This window comes from Acanthopagrus latus, chromosome 2 (assembly GCF_904848185.1).
Source record: "Acanthopagrus latus isolate v.2019 chromosome 2, fAcaLat1.1, whole genome shotgun sequence".
Classification (NCBI taxonomy): domain Eukaryota; kingdom Metazoa; phylum Chordata; class Actinopteri; order Spariformes; family Sparidae; genus Acanthopagrus; species Acanthopagrus latus.
Genome location: NC_051040.1, coordinates 8,537,715 through 8,565,709, shown reverse-complemented (window position 1 = coordinate 8,565,709; position 27,995 = coordinate 8,537,715). Strand labels below are relative to the sequence as shown.

The 27,995-nt window shown below is 40.6% G+C and overlaps 2 protein-coding genes and 1 long non-coding RNA gene across 4 annotated transcripts; 2 read left to right on the top strand and 1 right to left on the bottom strand.

Moving 5' to 3' along the window:
* Window positions 1–3: 3 nt before the first annotated feature.
* Window positions 4–14,235, bottom strand: nek8 (NIMA-related kinase 8). The gene is made up of 15 exons (XM_037084723.1): window positions 14,119–14,235; window positions 12,442–12,647; window positions 11,799–12,031; window positions 11,562–11,693; window positions 10,965–11,173; window positions 10,780–10,859; window positions 10,494–10,678; window positions 9,899–10,046; window positions 9,372–9,448; window positions 8,657–8,774; window positions 8,359–8,509; window positions 7,587–7,747; window positions 6,891–7,043; window positions 4,526–4,684; window positions 4–2,415 (listed from the first exon to the last, which is right to left on the bottom strand). Exons 1-15 carry the CDS (start codon window positions 14,163–14,165, stop codon window positions 2,387–2,389), a joined length of 2,088 nt encoding a protein of 695 aa, XP_036940618.1. The 5' UTR covers window positions 14,166–14,235; the 3' UTR covers window positions 4–2,386.
* LOC119011532 lies at window positions 14,183–17,646 on the top strand. The gene is made up of 4 exons (XR_005072215.1): window positions 14,183–14,269; window positions 16,106–16,262; window positions 16,890–17,008; window positions 17,177–17,646. It is a non-coding gene; the product is annotated as an uncharacterized LOC119011532 (long non-coding RNA).
* A 1,766-nt stretch (window positions 17,647–19,412) lies between these two features.
* On the top strand, window positions 19,413–27,995 carry tlcd1 (TLC domain containing 1). Of its 2 annotated transcripts, none has more exons than XM_037123890.1 (4): window positions 19,413–20,133; window positions 21,087–21,169; window positions 23,719–23,801; window positions 24,574–27,995. In XM_037123890.1, exons 1-4 carry the CDS (start codon window positions 19,928–19,930, stop codon window positions 24,976–24,978), a joined length of 777 nt encoding a protein of 258 aa, XP_036979785.1. In that variant the 5' UTR covers window positions 19,413–19,927; the 3' UTR covers window positions 24,979–27,995. The 2 variants fall into 2 exon arrangements, with proteins under 2 accessions (XP_036979785.1, XP_036979790.1); XM_037123895.1 differs by lacking the exon at window positions 19,413–20,133 and adding an exon at window positions 20,161–20,521.

The window sequence follows — 27,995 nt, the reverse complement described above, 5'->3', positions numbered from 1 at the left end:
AGATCATTTTCTCATCTGCTGTATTGCCACCGGATTACATCATCATTACATCATCACACAAGACAACAATGGTAAACGATCCGTGTCCTCAGACAGGTGTGAGCAGATCTCTAAGAGGGGAGCAGTTGTCATATTGTGGGGGTAAAAAAAACCAAAACAAAACAGAAAAACAAAAAAACAGGTGGTTTTCTTTTTAACATTAAAGACAAAATGCATATTAATCTACTAATATAATAATAATTGTTATCAGCGGATCGCAGCTCTGTGGAAATTAACACAGATTAATGTGTGACTGGGTGATAAATGTGAGGATAATAGGGACTGTGTGGGCAGAAGAGAGCAGAGGAATAAATCAGACTGTCAGTGCACTTAGTTATTAATCTGTAGCGGCTGATGTTTTGTCTAAAAGTCTAACTTCACCGTCAGGATGAGGAGGTTCAACATTTTGTTTCCACACATCCTGTTTGATAGTAAAAACCTTGTCTTCTCTGGAAAAAAATCAAGCTAAATGATCATTGCAGCTCCGCGTGTGGCTGTTAGAAAGTGACGAAGACTTTACAACCATCTTCTCGTATAACCTGAGGTTTATCACAGGTTGGATGTTTCCTGCTGTATATAACTTCACTTCAGACGGCCGTAAAGATTTATCTCTCTGTTAGTGTTTTTATCATCACAACTATAAAAGCCTTAACAGTAGAAAAATGTCATCATAAGTTAAAACATAGAAATACTTTATGTTCCACAAAAGCACCAGCGCTCCGACTCAAATACTGAGCCTGAGGAGAGTTTCCATGTTATGGTACATTATAATCTACTCAACCACAATTCAGAAGAAAACTGCATTTATTTAATGCCTTTAGTTAGAGTGCAGATTTTAATTAATAAAAAACATGACCAACAAATGAATAATGTTGTCTCACCACAGATTGAAGCAATTGGCAGTAAATCAGGTAATTCAAACTTAAGCAGCTGCAACCTCAGTGGTGCTTATACACTGAAGAATCAATGATTATCATCTATTAATACAACACAATTATGAGATGGGCTATTAATCTTTGGTATTTCAAGTATATGTGGATGATAATACCTTTTTTTGAAGCCACTGCTTTTTTTTCCTTTGTGATTTAATTTGGCGGCCTCTGTGGACAAACGACATGGCAGTGGTAAAGTACAAAGTAAACTCTATTCTAGGACTAGTCAACACTAACACAAATGTTTTTTGGAGACATAAAAATGAACTCCATCATCTAGATGAGTGTTTTAGGAACATTTCAGAGATGATCTCCATCCATCCTGACACACCTTAAAATGCATATGTCATAGCCATTCACATATACTAACACAACTCACAGGCTGATAGGCACATTTTAGCTTCTGCTTTGGCAGTTTGTTTTCTTAACCTTCTCGGTTCCATCCTATAAAAACAGTTTACAGATATATACACAGTATATAGCATCTCATTTAAAATATAATACACATTCACAGTGATGTACAACAAGGACTCTTCCAAAAATACAAATGTTCTGTCTGAAGTCACTTGATTTACCTTCCAGATGTTTGTATATTTAAACATTAAGCTTTCAATGATTTGTACGCAGGAACAAAAACATCATGAAGCAAAATACAGATGATTCTTATCTCGTTTTACTGCTCGCTACGAACTGCTGAAGGAGTAATGATTGAGTAAATGAGGGAATTCAGCCGCAGTCATTAAGTCCTAAGGACGCTCAGTTGAACCGTTAACAAAACATCGTTATCTGGTTTGAACTCTGACGTCCAGTTACAAATGTATTGGAGGACTAATCCAATAAAGCACAATGTGACCGCCGACGATAAGCTCGAGATGAATGTGTTCGCTTCGTTGGAATGATGAGTTACTAAACACTCGAGTGGCTTTCATTCTCCTCCTGTCTTTGTATCGTATCATCTTATTCACCGGTGGCTTAAGAGAGCTCAAACCAGTTTGACTTTTTCTGGTCTTTATCATGCAAACGCTGCACGTGAGAGAGGACAATAGGTCACCACATGAAAGCTGCCTTAATGACTTCCTGTAATCCATCTTCAGAAACTGTGTCGCAACATTCCTTCAACTAACCTGTAGTGAGATACACCTGCTGCAGCAGGCGGGTTGTGACCTTCCTCTGTGCTTCATGATATCAAACCAGCGAATGAAACAAACATTCATTCTGGAGGAGAAAAAAAGAAAACTCGACAGAGAGGAAGAGAGAACGAAAGTGTGAGGACGCAGCTGCAGAATGAAAGGGAATCTTTCAGCGGCAGCACAGATGGGCCTCTGGGACGAGTTATTCAGAGGAAGCTGTCCTTCACCTCAGGACGCCGCCGGGCGCCATGACCGACGCTGGGTGGGTTCTTTTTTAGGACAAAATCATCTCGGGACAGGTTCCTCAAGCAAGGCTGGAACAAAAGAGAGGAAATGAAGAGGGTGAAGCATCAGTACAGCTGAAATCACTAGTCAGTTGATTGACTAGTCAAGTAATCTATCAGCTGTTTCAGTCATGCTTCAACAAAAATACACAAAGTGCATCTTCTCAGCTGTGAGGATTTGGGTTTTGGATAAAAGGGCAGATGATAACAATCACCTTGCCTTCAACAATTTGTTGAATTAATTAAGAGAATAATCAGCAGACAAATCAATGATACATTTTTTTTTTTAAAAATCAACAGATGCAGCCATAAACAACAGCACATGACTTCTCCTGCAACCAGTGAATCAATTTGCCAGTAATGAGGCCGATAGTGGTTGTTAATTGAATATCAATACAAGCTTGTCATTTTTGTCTGACATGAAACAGGAAGCATGTCTGCCCGGCTGAACCTTCCTGCAGAGGAACAGAAAAGATCACTGAAAAAATACTGATGTTGGAAGTCAATCAATTCTGTTATTTACTTTAGGATTAAAACTGGGCACTTGCACAGGGGCTGCAGGTGACGGACTATAGATTTTTAAAAAAAATGATTGCGATTATTTTGACAGATTGTGATAGGATTCAGAATGATCAATTCTAGCATCTAAATTGTCATTTTCACAGAAGAAGCTATTAAAATCATGATGATGTAAAATATGTTGGGGGTTGTACCGAACAAACTTTATTTTTTTTTTTATGGATGTTGCACCATGATGCAATGCAACTGCAGCCTGGCCTTGCATTTTTTCCAAAATACTACAATTGTCATTTAAAGGCGGGGGGTTCAACAGGGCTGTGAGTTACTGGCATGCAGAAATCACAATTATAGTTTTTTGGGACTCAGAAGCTGGACCAGAGAGTCTCTGCTGGGAAACATATTGTACAGTTACACCTGTAGAACACTTCCATTTAAAAAAACAAAAAACAAAAGACAGGTGTGGTAAAGAGTTTCAGTCTCCGGCAACAGTCTGAACAAGGTTTTAGCTCATCGCCAGACTAAAAATTTGGACACATGCTTTAAAATATCTGATAAAAAAAGTTGTCAAATTTCAAGACTTTCAATATCTACAGGAAACATCAAGGCTTTAAAATAGATACATCAGTTTAATTTTTACGGTGACACCGGAGTCTCACTACAGAAAAGAGTCTGCAGGACTCAAACCAGCTTCAATGCCTCACTGACATCTTGTTGGTTTGTCAGTTAGCTATAAATAAGCCCTAAATCCAAAGACCTGACTCTACTCTCTGTCTTTTCATGACATGACACAGTATGCATTAAATTATTCAATAAAATCATGTTGTATAATCTGCTTTTTGACCCTGTGATATGTATATAAAACTACATATATACTATACAGGAAAACATGGAGTAAACACTGTCATCTGGACTGTTGTCCAGAGTGTTAAGCTCATCATTTCCTGGTGTGATCATGCTAATGACCTCTGTGACTGTTGATCCATGTTAGTATCCACATCCTTGTCACATGGTTCAGGTCACAGAAACATTGAAACAGCAGCCCTGTAGCCTGTGGCCAGGATCTCTGTTACTTATTAAACTGTGATGCAGTTTAATCTTCTCTAAATCTGCAGCTATTTTCAGTTTGCAGTGTAGTGGGACGATTTAATCCCACCTTCACTATTCTTCCGTTTCATTAGAGTCACTGGGTTTCACAGCAAACTGCTGTTTTCTGTTGCACTCAGAAAGACGTCTACAGCTGTGTCATTCATTTCAGTGTAAAATCAACAGCCACAGGGAAACACTGGACGGAATGATTACTTTTGGCACGCAGACAGAAAGGTTTAAGTGTGCAGAGTAAAGCTGAAAGGATGTAGTTTGTTGATGTAAACAGAGCGCTTGATGTACGACTATATGAATCAAAGCTATAGTCGTGTCTTTAGCCTGTGATCCTACAAACTCACAACTGAGTCCTTTCACAATTCTGCATGAAAAAGCATGTGCCTGTGTTGACGTTATCAAGAGAAGCTTGTCTCGAGTTCAGCCCGTCTTTCATCTGAGGATTAGCACTCTCTCAGTTAGATTTCACCACATCCCATCCCATCAGTGTTTGTTAACAAAGGGCTAATAAGCAAAATATTACGTTTCACTGCCAGCAGAGTGTTGCCATGACAACAAGCCACTGATGTCACCACGAATGGGTGACTCTCGTCAAGCTGCACCGCCTTCGGTATCCCAGAATCCTCCTCTTTTCTTCCGAGGCGGCCGCGGGCCCCTTTTCCCCAGGTGTACACCTCTCCTTCTGTGGAGAGCAGCAGAGAAAGCAGCCGGTCAACGTTTCTTTAAATTCAAAAAAGCCCAGGACGCATTAACCCACACAAATCTTAAACTGACAGCTCTGCCTCTCCTGCAGTGGCAGAATAATGGCTCTATCTGTAGGAAGTCAGAGCTGAACAAAGATGTCCCTCAACAAAGAAAACCTACAGGCATGACTGGAACTGCTTGCTCTCTCCCCAGGGAGCCAATCGCTGGAACAATATGACATTTTACCCTCAGATTTAAGAACAAAACACACACCTACAAACACATCTGTTACTTAAAGCTAGGGTTGCTAGGTTGTTTAAGAAGAGACTTTTGTTATATCTATAGAAACAACCCAACAGCAATCAATAAATCAAATGTTCTGAGGAAAAAGAAGAAAAGAAACCTGCAGCTGAGGCCAGCTCAGGCTAATAAACTGATTCTGCTGAGCTGAATGAAACGATTGGACGTCCTACTCGCCTGTCTTCCTACACAGAGTGTTCAACAAGGCTAGGTGGATATATTGCTCAAACCTTTAAAAAGGATGGTAGATCAAGTGCAGCCAACATTTAACTAATGCTAACGTGCTAGCTTGACAGCACTGGGTGCTAAAATTCTTAACTGTTCACATTCTTTACGATAATGTTTGGTGTTTTGAAACAAATTAGTGAGACATCAGGCAGTTGGATATAATATGTATGAGAGGATATTAAAATTCATAATATTATGCTGATAATAAGTAAGTTACCCTGAAAACTCTTATAATGGCTCTAAAATATTTTTAAATCACTTGATCTTACATTTTGTATGGAAGGAATATTGTGCTAACAGAGATGGAAATGTAAACTGGAGGTGATGAATACATTTCCACACATACCAAAGAGCATGTCGTCAGCCAATGTGACAGTCGCAGGGCTTGAGGCAATTCAAAATAACATAAACATCCATAGGAGGTGAAGGTTAGCAAGCTAGACAGTTATTTCAACTAATTTATGCTATCCTTAGATACATTGATAATTCACAGCAATTGCAATCCACGATAATATCTGTTCATAGTTGGACAACAGAAATAAGTAAGAAAACTCATCACAGTGAATATTAATTATTTCTGTTTCTTGATTAAAGCTGCTGCAAACACTGTTTGTCACGGGTGACTCATTAAAATGCACCATCACTATCCCAGAATCCTCCTCTTTTCTTCCCAAGGAGCTACACCGCAGATATCTGCACAATGTTGCTCAACTCAGAGCTGAAATGAACCCTGTTGTGTTTACTTGCGCTCACTCCTACTCGAAATATTTCTAAACAACTTTTTTAGTGAAGGATTAACAATGGGGAGGAATAAAGAGGTTTTCCTTTTTTGAAAATGCTGCCTTTGTTCACAAGAGCTGGTTGGAAGCTATTTCGAGTAGAGCAGCAACCGTTTTATGCAAAACCATGAAATCCACATTATCTTTTATAGAATACAACTGTGTGTTTATTGTTTAATCTAACTGAGAAGTGTTGGACAGGTTTTTCTTGAATGTACGAACAAGATGGGCTTCAGATCAGTTCCTGCATACAACAGCAGTACCATGCAGTGACGTTCAAAGGCCCAGCACACCTGTGCTACACCCTCACAGGTGTTTTTACCTAATCTTCTTCTCTCAGATCAGATTTTACTTTCCATTCATTTCTATGTGGGGCAGGGCGAGACACACTCACTTCCTCTTCACGCAGAGTTAAACTAGACTGAACTGTGACAGGTGAAATGAAGAATCGCTTGAGACTCTTGACTGACCTCTCATTCAGGAAATACTGATTATAGTTGTGTTTTATAACTGCAAAATCAAATAATTCGAGCAGCAAAGAAAGGCTGCAGTGAGAGAGGTTAATGACAGTAAAATGTTTAATAAAATCCTGTTTATAAATTATATCTTTATATCTTCTAGCTGTTATTAGCTCCCACAGATCATGTTTACAGCCCTGCCGTCAGTCTTTCCTCTCCCTCTTGATTGATATCACCCTGACTCTCCTGTTAGCTTTGTTGCACCTGCTCCATGGGACAAATAACACCTTCATCATTCTTATTAGCTCCAGACCTCACATGTTTCAGCCCATCTGTGACCAGAGCAGAGGTCTCTCTATCCAAAATAACTCTCAACACCTGTGGATGTGTGCAAGGCCTGTATGAAGACAAAATCACAGCTACTGTCTCTTCTGCTCACCAGATCCAATAGCTAAGGTAAAGGCGTCTCCACAGGCAGCCATGGTGATGCCCTGCAGCCCAGGCACCTGATAAGGCACACGGCTGCTACGACGCGAACTACAGCCCATCTGGCCATGCTGGTTGCTGCCGAAGGTAAAACACTGACCCTTTTCTGGAAAGGAAAACACAGGTGAAAGTAATGAAGCTAATAAGACTTTGACACAATAAATTGATTGACTGAGGTATGATCGCACATATTTTTAACTAATTTGGTTAGCTTTAGCACTTTAGCTTTATTGAAGAAGTTGAACATGTTCAAAGCGTCTTTTCAAGCAGTCTATGACTTAATCTGCTGTTGCAATAACCTAGAAACCTGTCTGGTTAGTGCTAAACGAAACAGTGACCTTCTCTTATTTCATACCATTGTGAGGCAGTTACATTGAAATGCATATAATATGTGAGTTGATAGATTCATGAGCGACAGTTTTTAATAACCATTGTTGATAAATTGGACATGTTAAGTTCCAAATAATTACTAAAGATGAACTATACAATATATATCGACCATTTACAAACTCAGCTGCAACTAAACAATAATCAATTTCTTAAAATAACTTTAGGCATTTAGTTGTTTGTTAACAGTGAAATGAACAAAAGTTTAATTTAAATGTATCAGTTATTGAAGTGTCACTGATTAACTGTGTGAATATTTTACCTGTAACAGCCACAGAATGGGCTGTCCCAATGTCAATGTAAACTATCTTCTCACTGTTGAGTGGAGCCGATTGAACAGGATTGTATGAATGAACTTCTTCCACCTGAGTGGAGGGATTTGGCTCTTCTCCGGTTATTTTATCCAGCCCGAGCTTGTTGAACCTGATCATAACAAAACAGCAAAATCGTGGTACTTATAACAAAAGGCATACAGAAAACCTGCATTTATTATATTTTTTCAAACCCATCCCTCCATATACAATGCATGTTTATCCCAAAACCACAGAATATTTTGTACTTTTGTTTCCTTGTCTGCTGCACGTAGCTACTGAGCCGCAGGTATCTGAACAATACTGCTTCCACCTGAAATGAATGCTGCGGTGTTTACTGCTGTTTCCCTGACTCATACTGAGCTCTACATCCTGTCCTACTGTAAACCTCTCAGAGATAAAGGGACGAACAATGAGAGAAAAGTCTCTGTCATTTTAGGAGAATGCTGCCTCACAGGTTGAGCACCATGAAACGTATCTCTGTGCACCACAGCATCTCTTGTTATCTTAAACCACCCCATGCAAGTGAGTGAGTCTATAAGCCTACTGGAGGCACGATTTCATTCTGTGTAAAATACAGGAGATCAATTTCACAAAAACATCACATCCCTTCTCATTAAAAGTTATATTCGATGTTTTGCTGCTGGTCATTGGCCCATCTCAGTCAGTGACATGTTTACTGTGACTACTGGAGCTTTTGGTGGTAAAATATAGAATAATTACCGGTTGCTTCCACACGCCACTATGGTGTACTGGGTGCTGATAATCATGGAGCAGTCAACTCCACAGACCACCCTCTGGGCCTCAAATTCCACAGGTAAACACACCTGCTGCGGAGAGTTGTGGGTGTCTTGGGTGCCAAGCCCGAGGCGACCTTCCAGACAAAGAGACAGGGACCCTACATTAAGATGTGTACTGAGACAGTGCTGTCATAAATCAGTCACACACAAACAAACACCACAAGATGAATGTTAAGATAGATTGAGGGAGTTCGAAAAACAACCACTTAATATGCTGTTACCATTATCTCCTCTTCCCCAGGCAAATACTTCTCTTTCATTGGTCACAGCGAGGACGTGGGAAGCACCACACGATACCTGAACCAGCTCGTAGCCGAGGAGCGCCTCAACGATCTTAGGCTGAATGCAGAACAGTTCAAAAAAGGAAAGAATCACATCATTGTTTTATTAATATTACACATTTTTATTATAAACAAATCTAGCAACTGCATACATCATAGTTACATGCTGACAGAAAATTAACATCATAGCATGTACCAAACAAAATGAGGGATTGTGGGAAATTCTGAGTTTCTGTACATGCGGTCTGACCAGAAAATCTTCAGTAAGTAAAAACAGAACTTTGGCTGATACACGGATGTATTAATGAAGATTGTGTTGGATTAAGTTTTAAACAGATCTTGAAGATACTGAACAAAATGGAGAAATAAATGCTGTGTTCAAATTTATTTTGGTACACCCAGTTAAAATTAAACCAGTCTTGTAATCAATGCTGCTTTCATGAAGGTTATGTTTATGTTTTTTTTTTGTGTTGATTAAACTTGAAGATAACCATGATGCTGCATTTGTTGGGCAGTTTACCTGTGTTGCATTACACTGAGGAGTGTCTCTAATATTTAGCCTGATTAACGTAAATAAGATGTACAAAATATCAGAAATACCTGCATCAATATGAGTGTGTCATTCAAATATCTTCTGTCAACCGTGGACATGTACCTGTGTTACATCATTGAAGTTACCGTGTCCTAGACAGCCATTGCTCCCGCTGCCAAACGTCATGATAATGCCCCTGTCTGCAAATTGAAAATAAAGAACAGGGATTAAAGACTATTAGTTGATAAGCGTAGGTGTATTCTTGTGTGGACCAACGAAGTGCTTCTAATCCCGATCTAGAAAATGCTAATCTGCGTCACTACAGTGAAATGTGATGAAAGAGAGGCAACTGAGCTGAGAGGATGGGTCTTTAATCCTCTGCTATCTGATTTGTGGTGCTGGACTGACTGACACTGCCTCCTAAACGAGCAGACTGACAGAGAAACACAGTTTGAGCTCAAGAAACATTTTTCCAAACTGCTAAAACAAACATTCAGATGTTTATTTCCCAACTGGATCGACACTTTCTGATCAAGTCTGGAAGTGTTTTACAGCCACATGTGAGCACAGATCACATAAAATAAATACTAATGACCCTTAAGTGAGCTCCCTGTTGGACTGACTGGGCATAGATTTGATGTTTCACTGACCTGTCATGCAGGTGGTAAAAAGATCGCCGCAGGACACAGACTTGATGGTGACTCCAGACTGACCCTCAAGGAAACGTGAAATGAACTGAGGCTGCATCTGCTCCACCACACCAGGCAGACTGGCCTCACCAGACCCCACTGACGGAGCCTGCGACAGTAAATGATTATTAGAACCGAAAACATGCTAAAGGAAAGAAATTGCCCCAATCTGTGATATTCAATGCCCTACAGCAATTATTTTATTATTAAATACCCATATTCCCCAGTCAGCCTCATCTAACTCTACATCTTCTAGGGAAAATCCCCAAACATTTGAATAATTGTTTGTGCTGAAGCAACTGCTGGTGTAGAATTGCGAGGCTTAGAGGCTTCAAAGAAGCTCCCTGAGGTGCTGACACCAAAACCAGATTTGCTCCCTTTTTGATAGCTGAAAAAAAGATTATAGCTGTTGTAAAAACCTGTTGGTACTGCATTCGGCTGGAATAATAGTGTATCATAAATCAAAAAGTTGGCCCAGGAAGATCACATCTGTCAGGATTATTCCTTTATAAAACATACTATGAAAAAGCAGCATTTCAAACAGGTTAACACAGACCTCCCATGTAATCAGTCGGCCTGACTTGGTCACCCCCATCTTCTGCGTACGGCCCAGAGACACTTGCAGCACCTCAGTGTTGAGCATCGGCAGACGGAGAGGAGCTGAGATTCCACTTCCCCACGTGTACACTGAGGATAGTGGGAGGGAATGCAGCTTCCCTGATCCTAAACCGATGGATCCATCTGTTTAAAGCCAAGATATGATAATCACATTTCTATTAAAGTACTGTGATCCACCTGGTACAGCTAGTTCTGTTATCAAAAAGCGTAACTATGTGTCTCACCTCTGGATCTGTTGGCAGGAACTCTCCCTCCTGCTCTACCTTGTGGTCCAGTTTGCACAGTAGAGAGTGGTTTCTCAATCCTGGAAAAAGTGAGAGGAGGTGATATTTTCACAAAATATCAATTACTCTTTAATAATGTGTGTTAAGACACCTGTCTCGCGATTAGGCATACACTGAGACACAACCTGCGCATTTTGACATTGCCTATATCCGTGTAGAGGTTAAGCAGGGGTCTGATGCATACGGGAAGAGCCATTATTTCATTGAGTTGGGGTCGTTTGGATGGATCCAGGTTGAGCATGTTGAGGATGAGCTGTCGGAGTTCAGGGCTGTATCGGTCTGAAATCGGAGCAAATGTCCCGCTCATGATCTTCAGAACAAGTGCGGGTAGATTCTGAAAGCAAAGCAAGATTAAAATTGCATTTTGCATTAAAAATGTGAGAAAAATCCCCAATCCACTTCCCAAAATCTCTGCCAAAGGAATAATATTTTCACATTACTACCCCACTGCAGAAATCTGTAGTGAATTATTTATCTGCGTAGAAATCAAAAGCCCCAGCAATCTGCTGTTGAGTTACACATGGGATAACCTGAGGTCTTTATATCAAATATTGTGAGAAATTACAAGAATCCATCTCTCCTGGTGTGCATACTCTAGCTCTGATGTTTGTGAGATCTTCTAGGTTTTACACACTGAATTGCAGATTGAATACTTTAAAAATGACACAAACACATATAATTTGAATCACTACATCCAAGTTAGTGAGGTTTTTTTTACGTACAGCAGCCTCAAAGGCTCTCTTAAGGCTCGCCAGCTCATAGAGCACACAGCCCAAAGCCCAGATATCACTCTTCTGGTTATATGGTTTCCCTTCACACAGCTCTGGTGAGATGTAGCATGGCGTCCCGACCACCTGCAGAGTGAAAAAAGAAGGCACTGATTTGTTATTTTTCGACATATCAGGATATGTATGCTGATGACATCATGGTCACTTTAAACCAAAGGAAGTTCAACTCACTGTGTAAGCTTTGCTTTTGCTCACAAGGATTTTGGAGATGCCAAAATCTCCAATTTTAACAATCATCTGGTGCTTATCCAGAAGGATATTCTGTGTCTTGAGGTCTCTATGCAGGATGAGTTTGTTGTGGACGTGGTACAGGGCGAGTAGGATCTGTACAAAGAAGTGAAGGATGGTGTCCTCGTCCAGCAGAGAGTTACAGCGCTTCTGTATGTAATCAGCCAAAGTTCCACCTACAGGAAGAAAACATTGAGAAGAGAAATGACAATAAAGATGATTTCTGATCTTCAATATACATTAACTGAGAAATTGATCAAGTTACTGGGTTTAGAGAAAGCAATGAGGTAAAGATATCAAAGATAATTAGTGAATTTAACAGCAGGTGAACAAGTTAAATGTTATTGACAACAAAAAAGGTTGTAGAGTGCAATGTTTTTTCACATTTTAGCTTGTAATATGACAGAAATGTTATCCGATCAAATTGTCCCTTAAAGCACCACCACACTGATACTAGACGTTTATCTGACATGACATGGGAACCAAAAAAGGTATGGAGCCCTACAGCACTAGACACTGGGAAAAGTGAAGCGCTAGACAGAGAACAAAAGGGCTGTTATGTAATAAGATATTACAGTAATCTTACCTGGAGCATACTCCATAGCTATCATGAGGGCCTTGTCTTCCAGGAAGTTCTCATAGTACTCGATGATGTTTGGATGGTTGAGCAGTTTCAGGACCTGACACTCGTTCTGAGCCGCCAGGCGCTCGTCTCGTGACATCTGCTCCACTGGGATCTCCTTCAGGATGACAAAGGCTCCGTCGCTGCGCCTGCGGCAGAGGTGAACGATCCTGACAGGGGAGGGAGATGTAGAAAAATTAGATGTACATTCTCTTTCATAAACAATATAGGATGATGGTCTGTGGCAGTTTAGATTTGGTGTGCCAGTGTTACTGACTGTTGGTGCTGGTTTTGTTTTTGTAAAAAACAGTATTTTATGTGATGTGCTGAAATTAAAATATGCAGGGTTCAACACTGATGTTTTAGTCAGAAATGTACTGGCCAGTGGTGCGTTTTTACTTGCCCTAAAATGAGTTGTATTAGCAGATATCAAAAAATGAAACAGTTAATGGTCATGTTCTGAATCAGAACATGAAACAAAGCGTTATAGAGTATGTGAAGCAACAAACATTCATATTGATAATGGTATTACAATCCCCCCTCCTTCTCCCCCTGGATGGACTTATTCACTTTGAGTAACTGGATGAGTAAAAGTACATAAAACCGCACGGTCACTCACTTGCAGAGATGAAAAGGAAGCACGATGGCACACGCTTTCGTCACAATGTGTTTATTTCTTGATAGATTTACTAATCCCACATGTCATTTCACTAGTCCCCGGACCAGTGGGCTCCAATGAGTGAAACAGTGGTGTTAAAGTACCTGTATAGTTTTCTTATTTCTGTCAATTCAACACAATGTTGGTTTTGTGGAATACTTTACGAAGGGGAGATAATGCAATAAGGACCCACAAACATGTTTGCTTATCATGAGTTAACACTTAGCATTAAGATTTAACACCATATAGTAATGTACTAGATTACAGATTTACATTATTTTCTGCATGTTAATGTACTCCTAAGCTGTGTCAGAGTGTATCCTCTGAGTGTTTAGCGTAAAATATGAATAGCATATACTTTATTAAATTTTAATTTACTCTGATAAGGTTACAGTTAAGTGCACTGTACAGGACACGAAAGAGTAAACCTTGTGACTTTCCACGTGTAATGAATACTAAATTCTTATTAAAAAGGTTGTGAATAAATCAATGTTCATTATATTTGCTATTAGTCTCATAGTCTCATATCTTCAAGCAACTCACTGTTTACACAACTAGCTTTCTTTATCTTTCAAATGTAAAACACAGCCACTAGTAATTAAAAGTGACGTAGCTCACATAACCTAGCGATAATTCATAACTAGCCTCGTTCGCTACGTTTCAAAAACTTCTGAAAAAGAAAAGCCAGGCAAACTGTGATTTACAAAACCTACGAAGAGATACAGACTTGCGTTGAAACCATATGATTTATTAATACCTTATTATTAATACCCTTTTTCTTCATGAACTCTGTTCAATACTTTTCTAGGCATGTCTTCTTCAGAGGACATTTTGACGCATCCCGTTACATTTTGGGGGAAAAAAACTGAGGCCTCACGGACTTTTAGCTTCAAAACTTCACGCCTTGACAACACCTTATTTTCAGATATACAGCAAAACAGAGAAACGTGTGTGACTAAGTGTAAGTAAACTCAAGAGTTTACCCGAAAGCTCCTCTTCCGACAACTTTGATTTTCTCATACTTCTCCATCGCTGCTGCGCTGCTACCAAACGTTTCCGCCGTCTCCAGGCAACCCGTCCCCACTACTACAGGAAGCACCGAGGGACAAAAGAGGCGAAGGAAAAACTCAAAAGGTGAAGAGCACTAATGAGTAGTCTGTGACACAAATTGTGTTTTAATACATCATTTTTCAGTCGTAGATTAAGAGATTTAGAGACTGAAGGGGAGAGAAAGTCAACCACATTTTATTTCTGTCCCTCCCTGTTTGATCTAGCAAATGAATGATGGTGATAAGAGCAAATCCTAATGAAAACACGTTTGTTTTATTATTAGAGGCACTGCAGATATATTAGTAGCTACGTTACTGATGACTCATCTCTGTCATAGTGTCTCTGTAAGTCATGACAATGTGACAGTGAACCAGCATGCACAATACCAGGTCCCTGAAACTGAAGCAGCTTGATGAAATTCAGTCGTCATTAAAGGGGCAATTTATAGCTTTGAAAAAGAAATTCAAACTTTTAATATTTATACAATGAATGAGAAAAAACTACAAACTCAGAGCTATTTGTCATTTCCATAACCGAATAACCAAGCTGTTCTCTGAGGAAAATAAGGTCTGCAGAACTTTGTTTGGTGCTAGAAAAGTGGCAGGGTCCACCACATATAGACAAATTAAAACAGTATTTTTAGACTTTCAGTCTCCTAGGTTTTTGTTGTCATGGAAAAATCGCATCCAACCAAAACTGGCTTTTTTCTGAAACATATATTTTATATTTCAAACCAAATCACTGCTTTGGTTTAAGTACATTTTAGGTGATTTTTTGTATTGACGTGTTTGGATACAGTGTTGTTCCAGGAAACAAATTAAGTGCAAGCTAAAGTGGAGACAGATGTGATTAGCGCAGCGTCTTGAGCATGGACTTCACATACTCTCAGTCTTACATTCAGACGCCTGGTGATTATAAAGCGCCTTCCCCTCATCTGAGATAAGCAGGAAGGAGGCTGCATGAGCACTGTTTCCCCTCTCTGCCACCATGAGGATAATAAATGCTTTGTGCTGTCACAAAGCCTCCTCTGTGTTGTGCCGAACTACATACCTCCTCTATTATCATCAACTTGAAATAATGACATATCACCACAAACGGTGATCTTCATGTAATTGAACCTTTTCACTACAATGTGCAGTTTTTTTAAATGAAGTTTGTTGGAGGGAAGCTATGTGAGTAGGTGGTTTTTACAAACAATAGTTTGCCATTTCTCTTATAATATCTCAACAAAGGAGTGTATACACCACTCCTCAGACCAGCTTAGTGACATATTTGGCTTGTCATCTGTCAGCAGGAGATCTGTCTCAAGACACTACACTCAGTGTCCTGGAATGTACTGTGTAGGTTAGTGAAACTGATGCTCAAAACCAGGTATCAACCGGTGCATGAAGAGCTATTAGTTTTAGATTTACACGACAGGAAGTTGTGGGCGATGTTGTGTCATCACACCAGTGCTTTCACTTCTTTGTCTCACCTGAACAGATGAACCTGTTTTACACAAGACACCATGTCATGTCTTAGTGGGTGGAGCACAGATGTTCATGATAAAATTAAATGAAATGAAAGTGCTAGTGTGCGTTTCCATACTGTATGACTTTTTGCTGTTTTTTTTAATCCACCACTGAAACTGTCAAAAGCATTATCTGCTTAAAATGATACATTTCGTATGAAAAGAACACAAAATGAATGTTTTAATAATTTTCAATAAAATATTTTATCTAAAAGTTTCTATTAAATGTCAAAAATCACCGTTAACCCACATTTCTCATAAAGCTGCAATAAAAAGGTATCATTTTAATCCCTGAAGATGAAACTGAATCTTCTGCTGGCCGAGACAGATCTATTTTTGTTTGGCTATTTATGATGCACTCACTGGAAATCAATTAACCCCTGGATTTTCTCTCTGTTGGCTGCTTGCAGGGTCTTCACAGTAGCCGTTTCTCAGCAGCCCCTCAGGGGAAAGAAAAATCGCCCAGAGATCAATATGGTTCAGTGCTGCACCAGGCACAAAGATTCCCATCTCTAACACAAATACATGATTCTTCGAGGACCTTCTGGCCCGGATGCAGATACTACAGTAAGAGCGCTTTTGCATCTTCTGTCAGAAATCTTGTTTCCTTGGAAAGTGAGGCACTCTGAGTTTCAGTGGTACAACTGTGGGAGCTTCTACAACAAGAATAACCCCAGAGAGGCGACCAGGAAACACAAGAAATGGTTTTAGGTTACATTTCTCTCTCTAACCGCAGGGTGTTTTGTTACAGAGAGCCCTGCGCTCAATGGATGTAAGTACATTAATTATACAGTTTGTGTTTCGTGCTTCAAGTTTCAGACTTTAGCAGAAAGAAAAAAGAGCATCAGGCCTGTTGACACACATATCCAGTCCTCTCTTCTGCTTGTGTTTTTCTCTCTCCGACATGAATTTAATTACATGTCTGTTTATTTCCAATTATTGCTGGGGAGCTGTGTAACTTGACTTGCAAGGAAGTGCAGCCTCAATTAATCACAGGGAATTTTCTAGCACACCTCGACAATCAGGTGGTGGGAGAGTGGCGGCCCCATGTGGCTGGACGAGGAACTGGGAGCTAAAAAACAGACTGTTTACATGAGATGCTTGTTCTTCACATGTGGTTTTGCTGCCATCTGGTTGTGTATTTTACACTGCAGGATGACGGTGTGTTTTTCTTTGGGTGAATCTTTCTTTTAGTTGATAGTAGAGGCTGAGCAGACAGCTGAGGGGTGGCAGGAAATGAGAGGAGAGAGGAAAAGGTCCTGGAGCAGATTTGAGACTCTGGATATGAGTATGGACATGTATTTTAGATGCAAGTAAGTTTAAAAAAGAAGCAGAAATGAATCACAATGTATGCAAACAACAACAACAACAAAAAAAAACATGCTTTTACTCTAAGTTTCAGTTGCATAAATCCAGAGAATACGCTGTCACTTGTGATTCTGCAACAGTATTTTCATTCATTTGTCTGTATTTTATTATAGTGCAGGAAGCTGGTGAATGCAAAACAGATGTGAGAGGAAAAAAAAATCACGTTAAAGGACAGAAGACAAACATGAATAGATAATGAACGAGAAGCTGCAGGAATGTAAAGAAGGAATCAAAATTTAAAAAAAAACAAACCCTGTGAATGAACTGAAACGAAGGAAGAAAAGTAATCTCTTCCTGTGCGGGTTCGTATTTCACACAGACAGCTGTGGTCCAGGTGGGTTAAAAAGGGGGTCTGTCTTTGCCGCACACTTCCTGTTCCCCCCACCGGGCTGCAGAGAGGCCAGCGGTGGGGAATGAGAGCCACGCTGTGTTTATGGAAAGAGTTATGGCCTGCGAGGAGTGAGGGCGTGACTGTTCGGCTGCCTGTTTAACATACCAGATTTATGTTGTTGTGCTTCAAACAAAATGAAGATGTGTGAGCTGTATGAGCAATATTTACACTAACAGCACCTGACTGCTGACATTGCTGTCGATTTGCCTAAATAAAATCAAATTCTGTATTTAATCATCAAACGCATGCAGTGTTTTGAAGCTGATATGTGTACACTCACTATAAACTCCCCTAAAAAACATTACACAAGTCCATGTGAACTTGAGTGTTGCCTTTAGGGAGTGCATGTTGCTTAAGAGAGTAATAAAGCAAAAATGATTCCATCAGCAATCCATCAATCCATCACCATCTGATTGCTTTTCCCCCTTTGTCTTTAATGTACTACTAAATGATCATGCCTTTTGGATATTTACACAGAACAAGTTCCTGAACAAGAATCTCCATTCTATGCTACTTTATACATCTACACCAGAAGGAAACACTATTCCTTTTTTCTCCACTACGTCAAGCTCCACCTCAACCAACAATAAAGGACCAATTATGCTTTTAGTTCTTTTCCTTTCCCTCAGTGTTTTATTTTTTCTTGTGCATGTGTGGGATCTTGAAAGTCAAAAAAGCCAAATTCTGCACCAACAGAAGCTCCTCTTTCCCTCAAAAAGCGCTGCTCCTGAAATGCCTCATCAGTAGCCCCGCCTCTAGTTCCATGACTTTGTGACCTCACACTACGTCGCAATGTCATATATTTGCATAATTTATGTGTCAGCATAAAGCATAGCTGCTTTGTTGTTATTATTAGTAGTGTAGAGTCAGGCATGTGTGAGCGGACCAATCGGAGCAGACTAGGTGCTCAGGAGGCGGGATTTAAAGACACAGGGGCTAAAACAGCTGGAGGGAAATACAGTGATACAACAACAAAAGAAAACTGTTTTTTGACCATTAAAGCATTAAACATATTCTATCAGTAACCCAAAATGAAATCATGAACCTGAAAATGAGCAAAATATGTCCCCTGTAAAATGCTGTAGTATAACAATTCTGCAAATTAAATTAATGAAAACTTTTATTTTGATAGTTCATTTGCTTTTGATGCATATGTACCTTTAACCTGTAATATCTAACACACACTTCCATGTGTACAGGAGTTTATATTTAACAATGTGATATAACTAGGAACTGTTTACTTCATCCATCACAGGCAGAGTGTGCACAGGTTGTCCTCCTCCAAATACCAAAAAGCAAAGATGTGGACACATGGGTTGTAATTATTAACTCTTTCCCAGTGAGCAAAAACACAAAAAATAAAATAGAAACAACTTCAGTCACAGATGTCTAAATAACCTCATATGGTCCTAAATTAAAGTTGCATACACTTTACAAGATGACCCATTTATCAGCTTTATTACACACCATGTTTTGGTGGCTGGGTGACCAAACATGGCTCCTCATAAAACTGATAAATCTCTCTCCTGGTAAAGAACACGCCTCCTTCTGACAACTGAGGGTTTAAATCCTTCCTGTAGCTTTTGTTGCTAGAGTTGAATTTCATTTTGTACCACAAGACCTTCTTCAGACGTTGGCTGAGGTTGAAAAGATGTCTGAAATTATGTTGTAAAAACTCTCCACTGGAAAGATTTTCTTAACATTAGCAGAGACGTTAACTTGACGTCTTTTGGATGTTTTGATCAGTGGATCCAGTCTTTTAAACTAGTAATTCAATAATCACATTCTGGGTTCCAGATAATTAAAGGTATGCTTTTTGGTACCGTTTTTACGCGCACGTGACGCACTGTGCGTAAAATGCGCTGGTCGCCCTGAAACTTAAACGCAGCCGACGCGTAAATAAACATTTTCCAACATACCCATCCAACAAAAATCACGTCTAACTAGGAAGCTCGGCTCTGTGATTTAGCTGATTGCGTAATTTGATCGCAGCCCCTCCTTGTTTCTATGGTTAAAGCGAGCAGCAGCAGCGGCGGCGGCAGCACCACCCACTCCGCTCCCTCTCCACCACTCCTCTCTCCATTCTGCACACAGACAGACGGAGGCAACACGTAACACCACAAGGCTGTGCGTGAGGGACAAACGCCGTCGCACTGGAATGAGCTGTGACGGGAATCCCCTCCAAGCCCTCCTCTTCAGGCTCGGGACGCTGCAAACGTGAGAGGGAAAAACACGCGTCCAGCATCAGCTCTGCACTGGCAAGAGACTTGGAAAATCAAAAATACAAGAGGCTCGTCTCTCCGTGGACCCCTGTCCTGGAGAACACTCCCAACACATACCGAGCATATCTATCCATCACCGGGCTGAGGAGACGCTGACAGGAGCGTGGACAGACAAACAAGAGGGGTGGGAGGGGGGGAGAAAACTCGAGAATAAGCGCGCGGAGACAGAGGGAGAGCAAGGGGAGGAGAGGATGGACGCCCTAATCCCTGTCCTCAAGAATAACCCAGGCCCGTCTGTGCTGGTGTTCTCCCTTCTTTTCAGGGTGGTCCACCGTTTGCTCCAAAACATACCGGTGCCCAAAGTGGTGAAGCAGAATGACCTCCACTCCTGGAAGTGGAGGAACCTCTCCGTCTCCATGGTGCACTCCCTGCTCACAGGGACATGGGCCCTGACCTGGTGAGTCTCAATCCAACCAAAACATCTGTCCGTCCACACTGGGACACCATTGTCTATTCACAGGGCACATGATGTGGTTGTGTGTGGGGATGTGTGTATGTCTGTGTGTGTGCTTGTTTGACTGTGACAGTCTGTGGCAGCCAGGGGAAGAAGGGCATGTTCAGACAGGGTGAGGGACGTGGGGAGAGACAATGGCATCTCTAAGTGGGGAGGGAAATGCCAGAGTACAGTCTGAGCCACACAAGGCTGCAGTTGCTGCTGCTGTTCAACTTGAGAGTTTGTTTCAGTCTCCCAGCCAGCAGCCAGGGCTACGCGAGCAACAGCCGATCAACTGGAAAAACCTGCTGCAAAACGATTATTACAAAAGCATCAGGAGATCTTTTTGCGGGTGGGGACAGAGACTGTGTGAGTCATCTTCTAACATTAACATGTGGGACCCAGGGTATGTTCACGCTCACTTGGAAGGATCGCTGCATTTTATTGTGCAACAATTTGAAGTTGTAATGATTGACAGGAGAGAAAAAAAAGCAAGTTTTCATGTTCAGAAGTAAACATGTGAAACAGTAGACGGGTAATTTATTGACAAAAATTCTTGCTTAGTGTGTTTATGAAGGGAGGGGACGCGAGGAGAGATTTGCTGTTCGAGGTGTGCCCCTTTAACCAAACAGCAGCAAGGAGTGACAAAGAAAAATGCAAAATCAAAGTCTATTGAAGGGGAAAAAACAGTGGCAAACTTTATTGACTTGATTTGTTTAGATAAACAGACACGGATGGTGTTAGAAAGGGACTATATGCTGTGACATCTTTTGGCCAGGTGGTGTTAAAACGTGAAAACACCTGATATTTAATGTCTCTGCTTAGTCAGGCTTCTCTCTCCGGGAGTGAGCGCATGTTTGTCTGAGTGAGCCGAATACAGACCCACCTATCCATGCATAACATGTGTCCCTCTCCAGTGTGGTGGTCTGGCCCGAGACGTTGAACAACATCCACTCCTACCACACCCCTCTGTCCTACCTGCTCATCTGCGTCTCAACAGGTAAGTGAACGCACCGTGGGGGAAGGAATGAAACTTCAGGGGGGGAAACAAGTATAAACAGCTCTCAGGTCGGGTTTAGGTGACAAAATGGAGATGCATGTTGTTGTTGGACAGAAACTACGGAACAGAGAGGATTTTAGGGCTGCGACAGATTATGAAACAGTCCCAATTTAATACTGATGGCTCTGTGTGACCTACATAAGCAAACAAGACCATCAGCTAGAAGATTCACTGTTTTCTGTTTAGTCTTTCGGAACGGCTTCCACCGGGTCCACATGCAGATGGGAGGAGCCTGCGTTTGTGTTTTCCCAGGCAAACGTACAGTGAGTTGTATGTTAGACAGTTAAAATGGAGCAGGAAGAGAGTTCCTTTAGTTCATTTTATATTTGACATTATATTTCTTGGTTTTAATGGTGGAAACATTACCACTCTTGTCCCCAGGGGCCTCCAAAATAAAAAAATATCAGAGTTCCTTGTGGTATCTTTAAAATGACAGAAAATGCGGGTAAATTGCAGTGTTTCAGTGTAAAAATCAGTGTTTCCCCCAAAGTCCAAGATGACGTCTTCAGTTGCCTTGATTTTACTTTACTGTCGTAGAGCATTAAAGAAACAAGAAGATAGTCACATACAAGAAGCTGGAATTAGAGGATTTCAACATTTTTTTAAAGAATTACTCAAGCTGATCGTTGTCTAAAGAGAAGTTTCCTTGGTTGTAGTGTTTTTCACGTGGGGCTGCAGTAAAGGATCTTTATTGTCATTTAGTCTGCATTCCCCAGATTAATTGTTTTGTCTATAAAATCTTAGAAAATAGTGAAATCAGCCAGTTATACATTCTAACAGAATGAAGCCAGAGCCATGAATTTCATCTGACCAAAAGTAAAAAAGTATTATTATTATTATTATTTTTATTTTTATTTTTATTTATTTATTTATTTATTTATTTATTTATTTATTTATTTTTATATATTAATCAACCGTGTTGCAGCTGGCAAGAAATGTTTAAAGCCGATTACTCCTGTCCCACGGGCGGATACTTCCACCTTACTGCCTCTCAAAGAAACCACAGATCCGCCCCTCTCACCTGATCCTCAAAGCAGACCAATGGGCGTCTCCCTCTAAATCACCATGGAGACCAAAGGTAGTCCACTGAGGACTCGGTGGTCTAGTTGAGCTGTGCTGCCTGTGGTTGGGTCTTCTGTGTGTCTTTGTGTTACCATGAAGACACAAGTCTGTGGAGATCTGCCCTGACAACCACAAACAGACTTTTTACCTCCAGTGAGGCCAACCAGGTCACCGTCTTCAACATATAGAGGCTGGCTGTGTCGGTCTCACAGAGGAACAGAAGGACTCTGAGTCACTGAATACCTCCAGCTCAATCAGGCCCATGCACACAGTCTTAATAACCGTGGCGATGCTGTGAATTGTTCGGCTGGTGCCTTCTAAAAGTAATGAGGAATAATTAACTCTGTTGTTTCATCGGCTCAACAAACACTGGTTCCTAATGTCTCCTGATGGCCCACTGATTAACGGCAAGTGGCACAGGGGAAATCTTGCATTGTGGTGTCAGATATATTCAGCGTCATCGTGTGAAAAGGTGATCTTCAGACATGTGTGAGTTATATAAACAATAAAAGTGATGACACTTGGAGCAAACAGTGTAAACCAATGCAGATAACAGGCAACAAGAATACATGTTTGCGTGTTTACCTCACAAAGACGACGTGTGTGAAAACTCTTTAAAAATCCTTATTTCTGTCGTCTCAAAGCTGAAATTCATTCAATTTTTAAGATGAATGACTTATTATTGTTCATTTGTGAGGTAGGCTGAGGTGAACCATTAAACCCTCACAGTCACTGCAGATAAAAATCACATTCGTCTGGTTTGTCGAGCTACACCTGTCTTGTTGCCCCGTCGCTTCAATGAGGTGACTCAGTACTACAAAGTTAACGTGCGGATTTAACAAGAAAGATGTTTATGCAAGTGACAATCATGTCAAACTCGCAAGAGGAAGAACTCTGATGTCAAAACGTAGTGTGAAAAATGCTCATGAATATAAATATTTGAATTTCTAGTTTTATACAGCCAAATACGATCCACATGTACCACATGGGACACTGCTAACATGACGTGCAATAAGAAAACAAGGGGAAAGCTGCTGAAATACACTGATAAGATTTAACACTGTTGGTCAGAATAATAAGAAATAAAATCTGGAAAATAAATCAAATAAAGGATGAAATGAAAGGATCATCTTAAGTACCTCATACAACCGTTGAAAGACCCGAACTATCCCTTTAATGTTGTAGCTTGACAGGATGGAGCTCATTTTTATTCACTATATTAAATATGTTACTGTTGGTACTCAACACTGTAAAGTAACTAGTAAACAGAGCTGCTGTCAGACTCATGTAGTGGATTTCAAAGTAAAACTTGTAAAACTTGGTGGAGCAGAAGTCTAAAGTAGCTTGAAGTGGAAATTATTAACTGAACTGAACTGTTCTGCAGCTGATTCATCTTCCTGACTCGGTGTCCTCCCCTCTTCCCTCAGGATATTTTGTACAAGATGCAGGTGACATCATCCTGACAGGACATGCAAGAGCATCATGGGAATTCTTAATCCACCATGCACTGGTAAGAAAACGTGCCTTTGGCCATGATTCCTTCTCTTTTTTTTGTATCTTTATCAAGGTGGCATGCCTGGTTCAGATAACATCAGAGTCAGATGATAAAGAGGAAGTTAACATCAAGGTGAACTTGTCACGCTTGTGTAAAATGAGACAAAGTGTCTGTGTCTTAGTGGTCTGTGTTGGACCTAAAAAGCTTTCAGATGCTTTTTGGATTTTTGCAGCACCACCAGCAAGACCCAGCTCAGTTTGATTAAAGCTTTATCCAGCTGCTTCGAAGAGTTGGTGTAAGCAAAGTACCAGATATATCTGCAGTGACCTGTATTTCCAGAAACCCAGTTAGTAAGTCTGGATAATCCTCAGGTCTCATCGAGAGCAGTTTTCACTGGAACTTAAAGTCCCCGATGACTGTGAAGGGTGAGATTTCTGGACTATCCAGAGTAACTGGGGCATCTGCTGTCAGTGCCACAAATTAAATTCTTCTCAGCCCACGCTGTCAAGACGGGGATTCCGGTCTTTGTACATAAAGTGAGTTAGCTTGATTTAATTGTCGATGACTTAAGATTTATGTGCAGCTACAGAGCAGAAATCTTTAAAGGGACAGAGACGCCTGTTTTCTTTCATCTTTTATGTTGGGGTGAATTGTCCCTTTAAGCTCAAACCTGTAAAGGTGAAGGCTTGTTCACAGATATCTGGATCTGAATCAAATGATTCTCTACAGTTAAACATGAATTAAGGACACAAACGTCTCCACCTCTCTGTGTCCGTCTCCTCCTCAGGTGGTCTGCTGTTTCCTGTACGCCCTCTACACTCACCTGTACGTTGCCGGCGCCGTGATCGCTCTCTTCGTGGAGGTCAACAGTGTCACCCTACACCTGAGGCTGATGCTGAAGCTGGCGGGCGCTCAGGCCTCCACCGTGTACTACATCAACAAATTCGCCAACCTCTTCACCTACGTCACGTTTCGTCTGAGCACACAGTTCTACCTCACCTGGTACATCGTCCATAACTACTCCTGGCTGGACAACGGTGGATTCTTTCTCACCTCCATGATCATGATGAACATCATGATCTTGATTTATTTCTACCGCCTGCTCCGCGCCGACTTCTTCTCCTGGAGTAAGAGCTACGCGAGACAGAACGGGACACACAACAACAACTCCAAGAAGTTTCTTACTGATTGAGTTAAGAAGGTTTCCCGGACTGTCTTTTTGTTTTTTTATTCAGGGTGGGAGTTACACATGTTGTCTTTCTCCAGATCATTCCTCATGATGTCAGGTTTTTGTGTCACACTGCCAAAGAACAAAGCCCCAAAAACAACTTTTGGTGGAACAAATTTTAGACTTGTTCAGGAGCTTGCATTTCCAGAGATTTTGGAGGATAATTGGGTTTTCAAGGGGAAAGATATGTGAAACACTGCTTTATTTGATGCTAAAAAGCATACTCTATTTCTCAAAACGCACCTATTTTAAACATATTTACAATTTATATTTAGTACCACATAACCTTAAAGAAATAGGTCGACATTTTGAGAAACACACTTAGTGACATTCTTGGCACATGTAAGACATAGGTGGAGTTTGACATTTGGGCAAAGCGAGGCAAATATTTTTTTAACCAATGTGAGCGTGTATGGTCACGTATATAGTAGCAGAAAACAAGAGCGCCGAGCTTCCCATATACCCCAACAAGAGCATTACATTTTTTTCTGACCACTCATGGTGTTTGTCTCTCACATGTGAGCACACACAACCGTAAAGTGAAAGTTTTTTAGATGTGAGTTTGAGCAAAGCCAAATAATATTGGAAGGCTTTAATTTTCCATATTGCATTTTGAACCATTTTGTAGTCGCATACATGAAATTGCAAACTGAGTTATGCATACTGACTTGTTGTATAACAAAAAGATGGCTATCTGATTCACCAACTGCAAAATGGAGGGAACACTCCACTAACGTCACACGTCATGGGCCATGGCACATGAACTCAACGATGAATATAATACGTGATTAAACATAAAGGAATTCAGGCCTATACTCAAAAAAAAATCATTTGTCTTATAAAAATCACAAAATATTTTGCTGGACCAATTTTAGACTCAGCGTACTGACGTACGTAAGCCATTAGGATGAGTTAGATGAGAAGATTGATTCCGTTCATGTCTGTACAGTAAATTTGAAGCTACAGCTTGCAGACTGGAAACAGGAGAAACTATATATTTAAAGAAAAACTTCAGTAAAGTCACAACTAGGATCATTTTTTTCTCTCTTCCCTTTAATACATTTAAATTAAACAATCCATACATAGGCTAATCTTTATGTTAACCTAAGCTAACGGGTAATGACTACAACCCTGTTTTCATATTCAGAGTAGGCTACAGAGGTAAGAGCCATTTTACGTTGTTAAGCTCACTTTATTTCTCTAAATGTCAAACTGTTAACATTTCAGCAACATGTAATCTAAAAAGGAACTGTGTGACATTTTGCCATCTGTGTGCTTACGTTTACGTTTTTTATCTGTAGCTACGCTAGAAGCCAGCAGCTGTTTAGCTTAGCTTAGCACAAAGACAGGAAACGGGGAAACAGCTAGCTTTCCTCTGTCTTGGTGTTAAAACAAGATATAACATGTCAGTAAGTGAGCTCCAGAGACACTTTTTGTGTTTGCTAAGAAGCCAGGCTAGCTGTTTCTTTTTGTTTCTTCAGGTTTAAGCTATGTGCTAGTTACAGGTTTATATCTGGTGTCACAGCCAGCGAGAGGAGCTACTCTTCGTTTGTGTAAGAAACTATCAGGTCAGGTTACTATTTTTGCTAAACTAAGAAAAACGGCTGCTGGACGGAATCAATCTTCTCACCTAAGTCTCGACAGGGAAGTGGATAAGGTTGAAACAATTTCTTTAGATGGTTAAAAAACTGAGTTCAGCTGATGGCCGAGGCTATGTGCTGCCGTTTCTTTAAAATTAGCAAGGGAAGCAGTGTTTTCTTCTGTAGTTCTAAGCTCCCACACTGAACCATTCAACAATAATAACGTATGCCTGGTGGGGATCATGTGTGTGTGTGTGTGTCGAAGTGTGCATCTGTCTGCAGTTACTGGACCCATCAGCCTAATATCTTTGTTCACGTTTGTGAGTGTGTGTGTGCTCCAGTACATCTTGTGTTTGTGGTGATTCACAGTTTGTGAGAAACCCATTTTTATTGACTGTTTTATACCGCCTCTGACTGCTGACACCTCATTCCTCTTAACCGTCTGTGGCCCTCAAGTCATCATCAGCTGCTTCACTTTCCCTCAGACACACCTGTGTCACTCTCCTTGTATGTGTTTGTACAGTACGTCCTCACTTTGTTCTCTATGATGCCGTTTGTGGCTGAAGAGACGCTGAGCTGTGACTGAACTGTTAATACAAAGAGTGCGGGATGATTACTGATCCTTTTTTTTATGGTTCTCATATGAAATGTGTTGGTATTTAACATAAGCAGGCTGAAGCTGGATCTTCCTGCTGTCTACTTGAGCTCATCAGGAAGTGGGCGCCATGAGAAACCCTTCACAATAAGAGCAGCACAATCAATAGTTAGACTTGACGTGAATTAATAGTTGAGTAGCTCCACCGTGTGTACCTTTCTATTTGCTTGTCTGCCAAAATAGCAACAGTAGACTAGATCCTGTTCATCAGGAGATTTAGTGACGACCCTGAGGTGAAGATGTGACTCCTCTTCCTCCTCTCTCCTCAAAAGTGTACATTTTGTACATAATGTCCACAATCGTGCATTCCTTTTTGATATGTTTTGATTCGCCATTAGTGGACTTTGAATTCTTCCTAATCATACGTGCTGACAGTGTCATTTAAAAAAAATGTAATGATCAGCACATTTCATATTTTATCTCAGCCTAAGCCAAGACAGTCCAAACAGACGTGGGGCAGATGTGTCCGAGCGGTGCTTCAGTGCCTTCACCACAGTGCCTTTTTATAGAGAGCGAGAACAAAGCACAGATGATGATAAAGTGCGAATATCGAAGCACAGACATGTAAAAATGATACCTGTATCCTTTTTGTAGAAACTGGACCGAGTACAGAGAATTTTGAGACAAACGTGCAGTAAATTCATTTCACCGTAATAACGTGTTTTGTGCTAAAGTGTTTTTTTTAGGAGCCCCATATTTAGATGGTTGAGTGATACCAAGAATTAAAATAATATTTAAAAATCAAA

What these genes read in the sequence shown, in the direction of transcription:
- tlcd1 (XM_037123890.1), top strand. Translation starts at nt 19,928, where the DNA reads ATGGACGCCCTAATCCCTGTCCTCAAGAATAACCCAGGCCCGTCTGTG. An exon ending in GGGACATGGGCCCTGACCTG is followed by an intron (nt 20,134 to 21,086) that starts GTGAGTCTCAAT and finishes GTCCCTCTCCAG; the next exon opens with TGTGGTGGTCTGGCCCGAGA. An exon ending in GCTCATCTGCGTCTCAACAG is followed by an intron (nt 21,170 to 23,718) that starts GTAAGTGAACGC and finishes CTCTTCCCTCAG; the next exon opens with GATATTTTGTACAAGATGCA.
- nek8 (XM_037084723.1), bottom strand. Translation starts at nt 14,165, where the DNA reads ATGGAGAAGTATGAGAAAATCAAAGTTGTCGGAAGAGGAGCTTTCGG. An exon ending in TTTTACCACCTGCATGACAG is followed by an intron (nt 9,449 to 9,898) that starts GTCAGTGAAACA and finishes TTCAATTTGCAG; the next exon opens with ACAGGGGCATTATCATGACG. An exon ending in ACTTCAATGATGTAACACAG is followed by an intron (nt 8,775 to 9,371) that starts GTACATGTCCAC and finishes TTCTGCATTCAG; the next exon opens with CCTAAGATCGTTGAGGCGCT.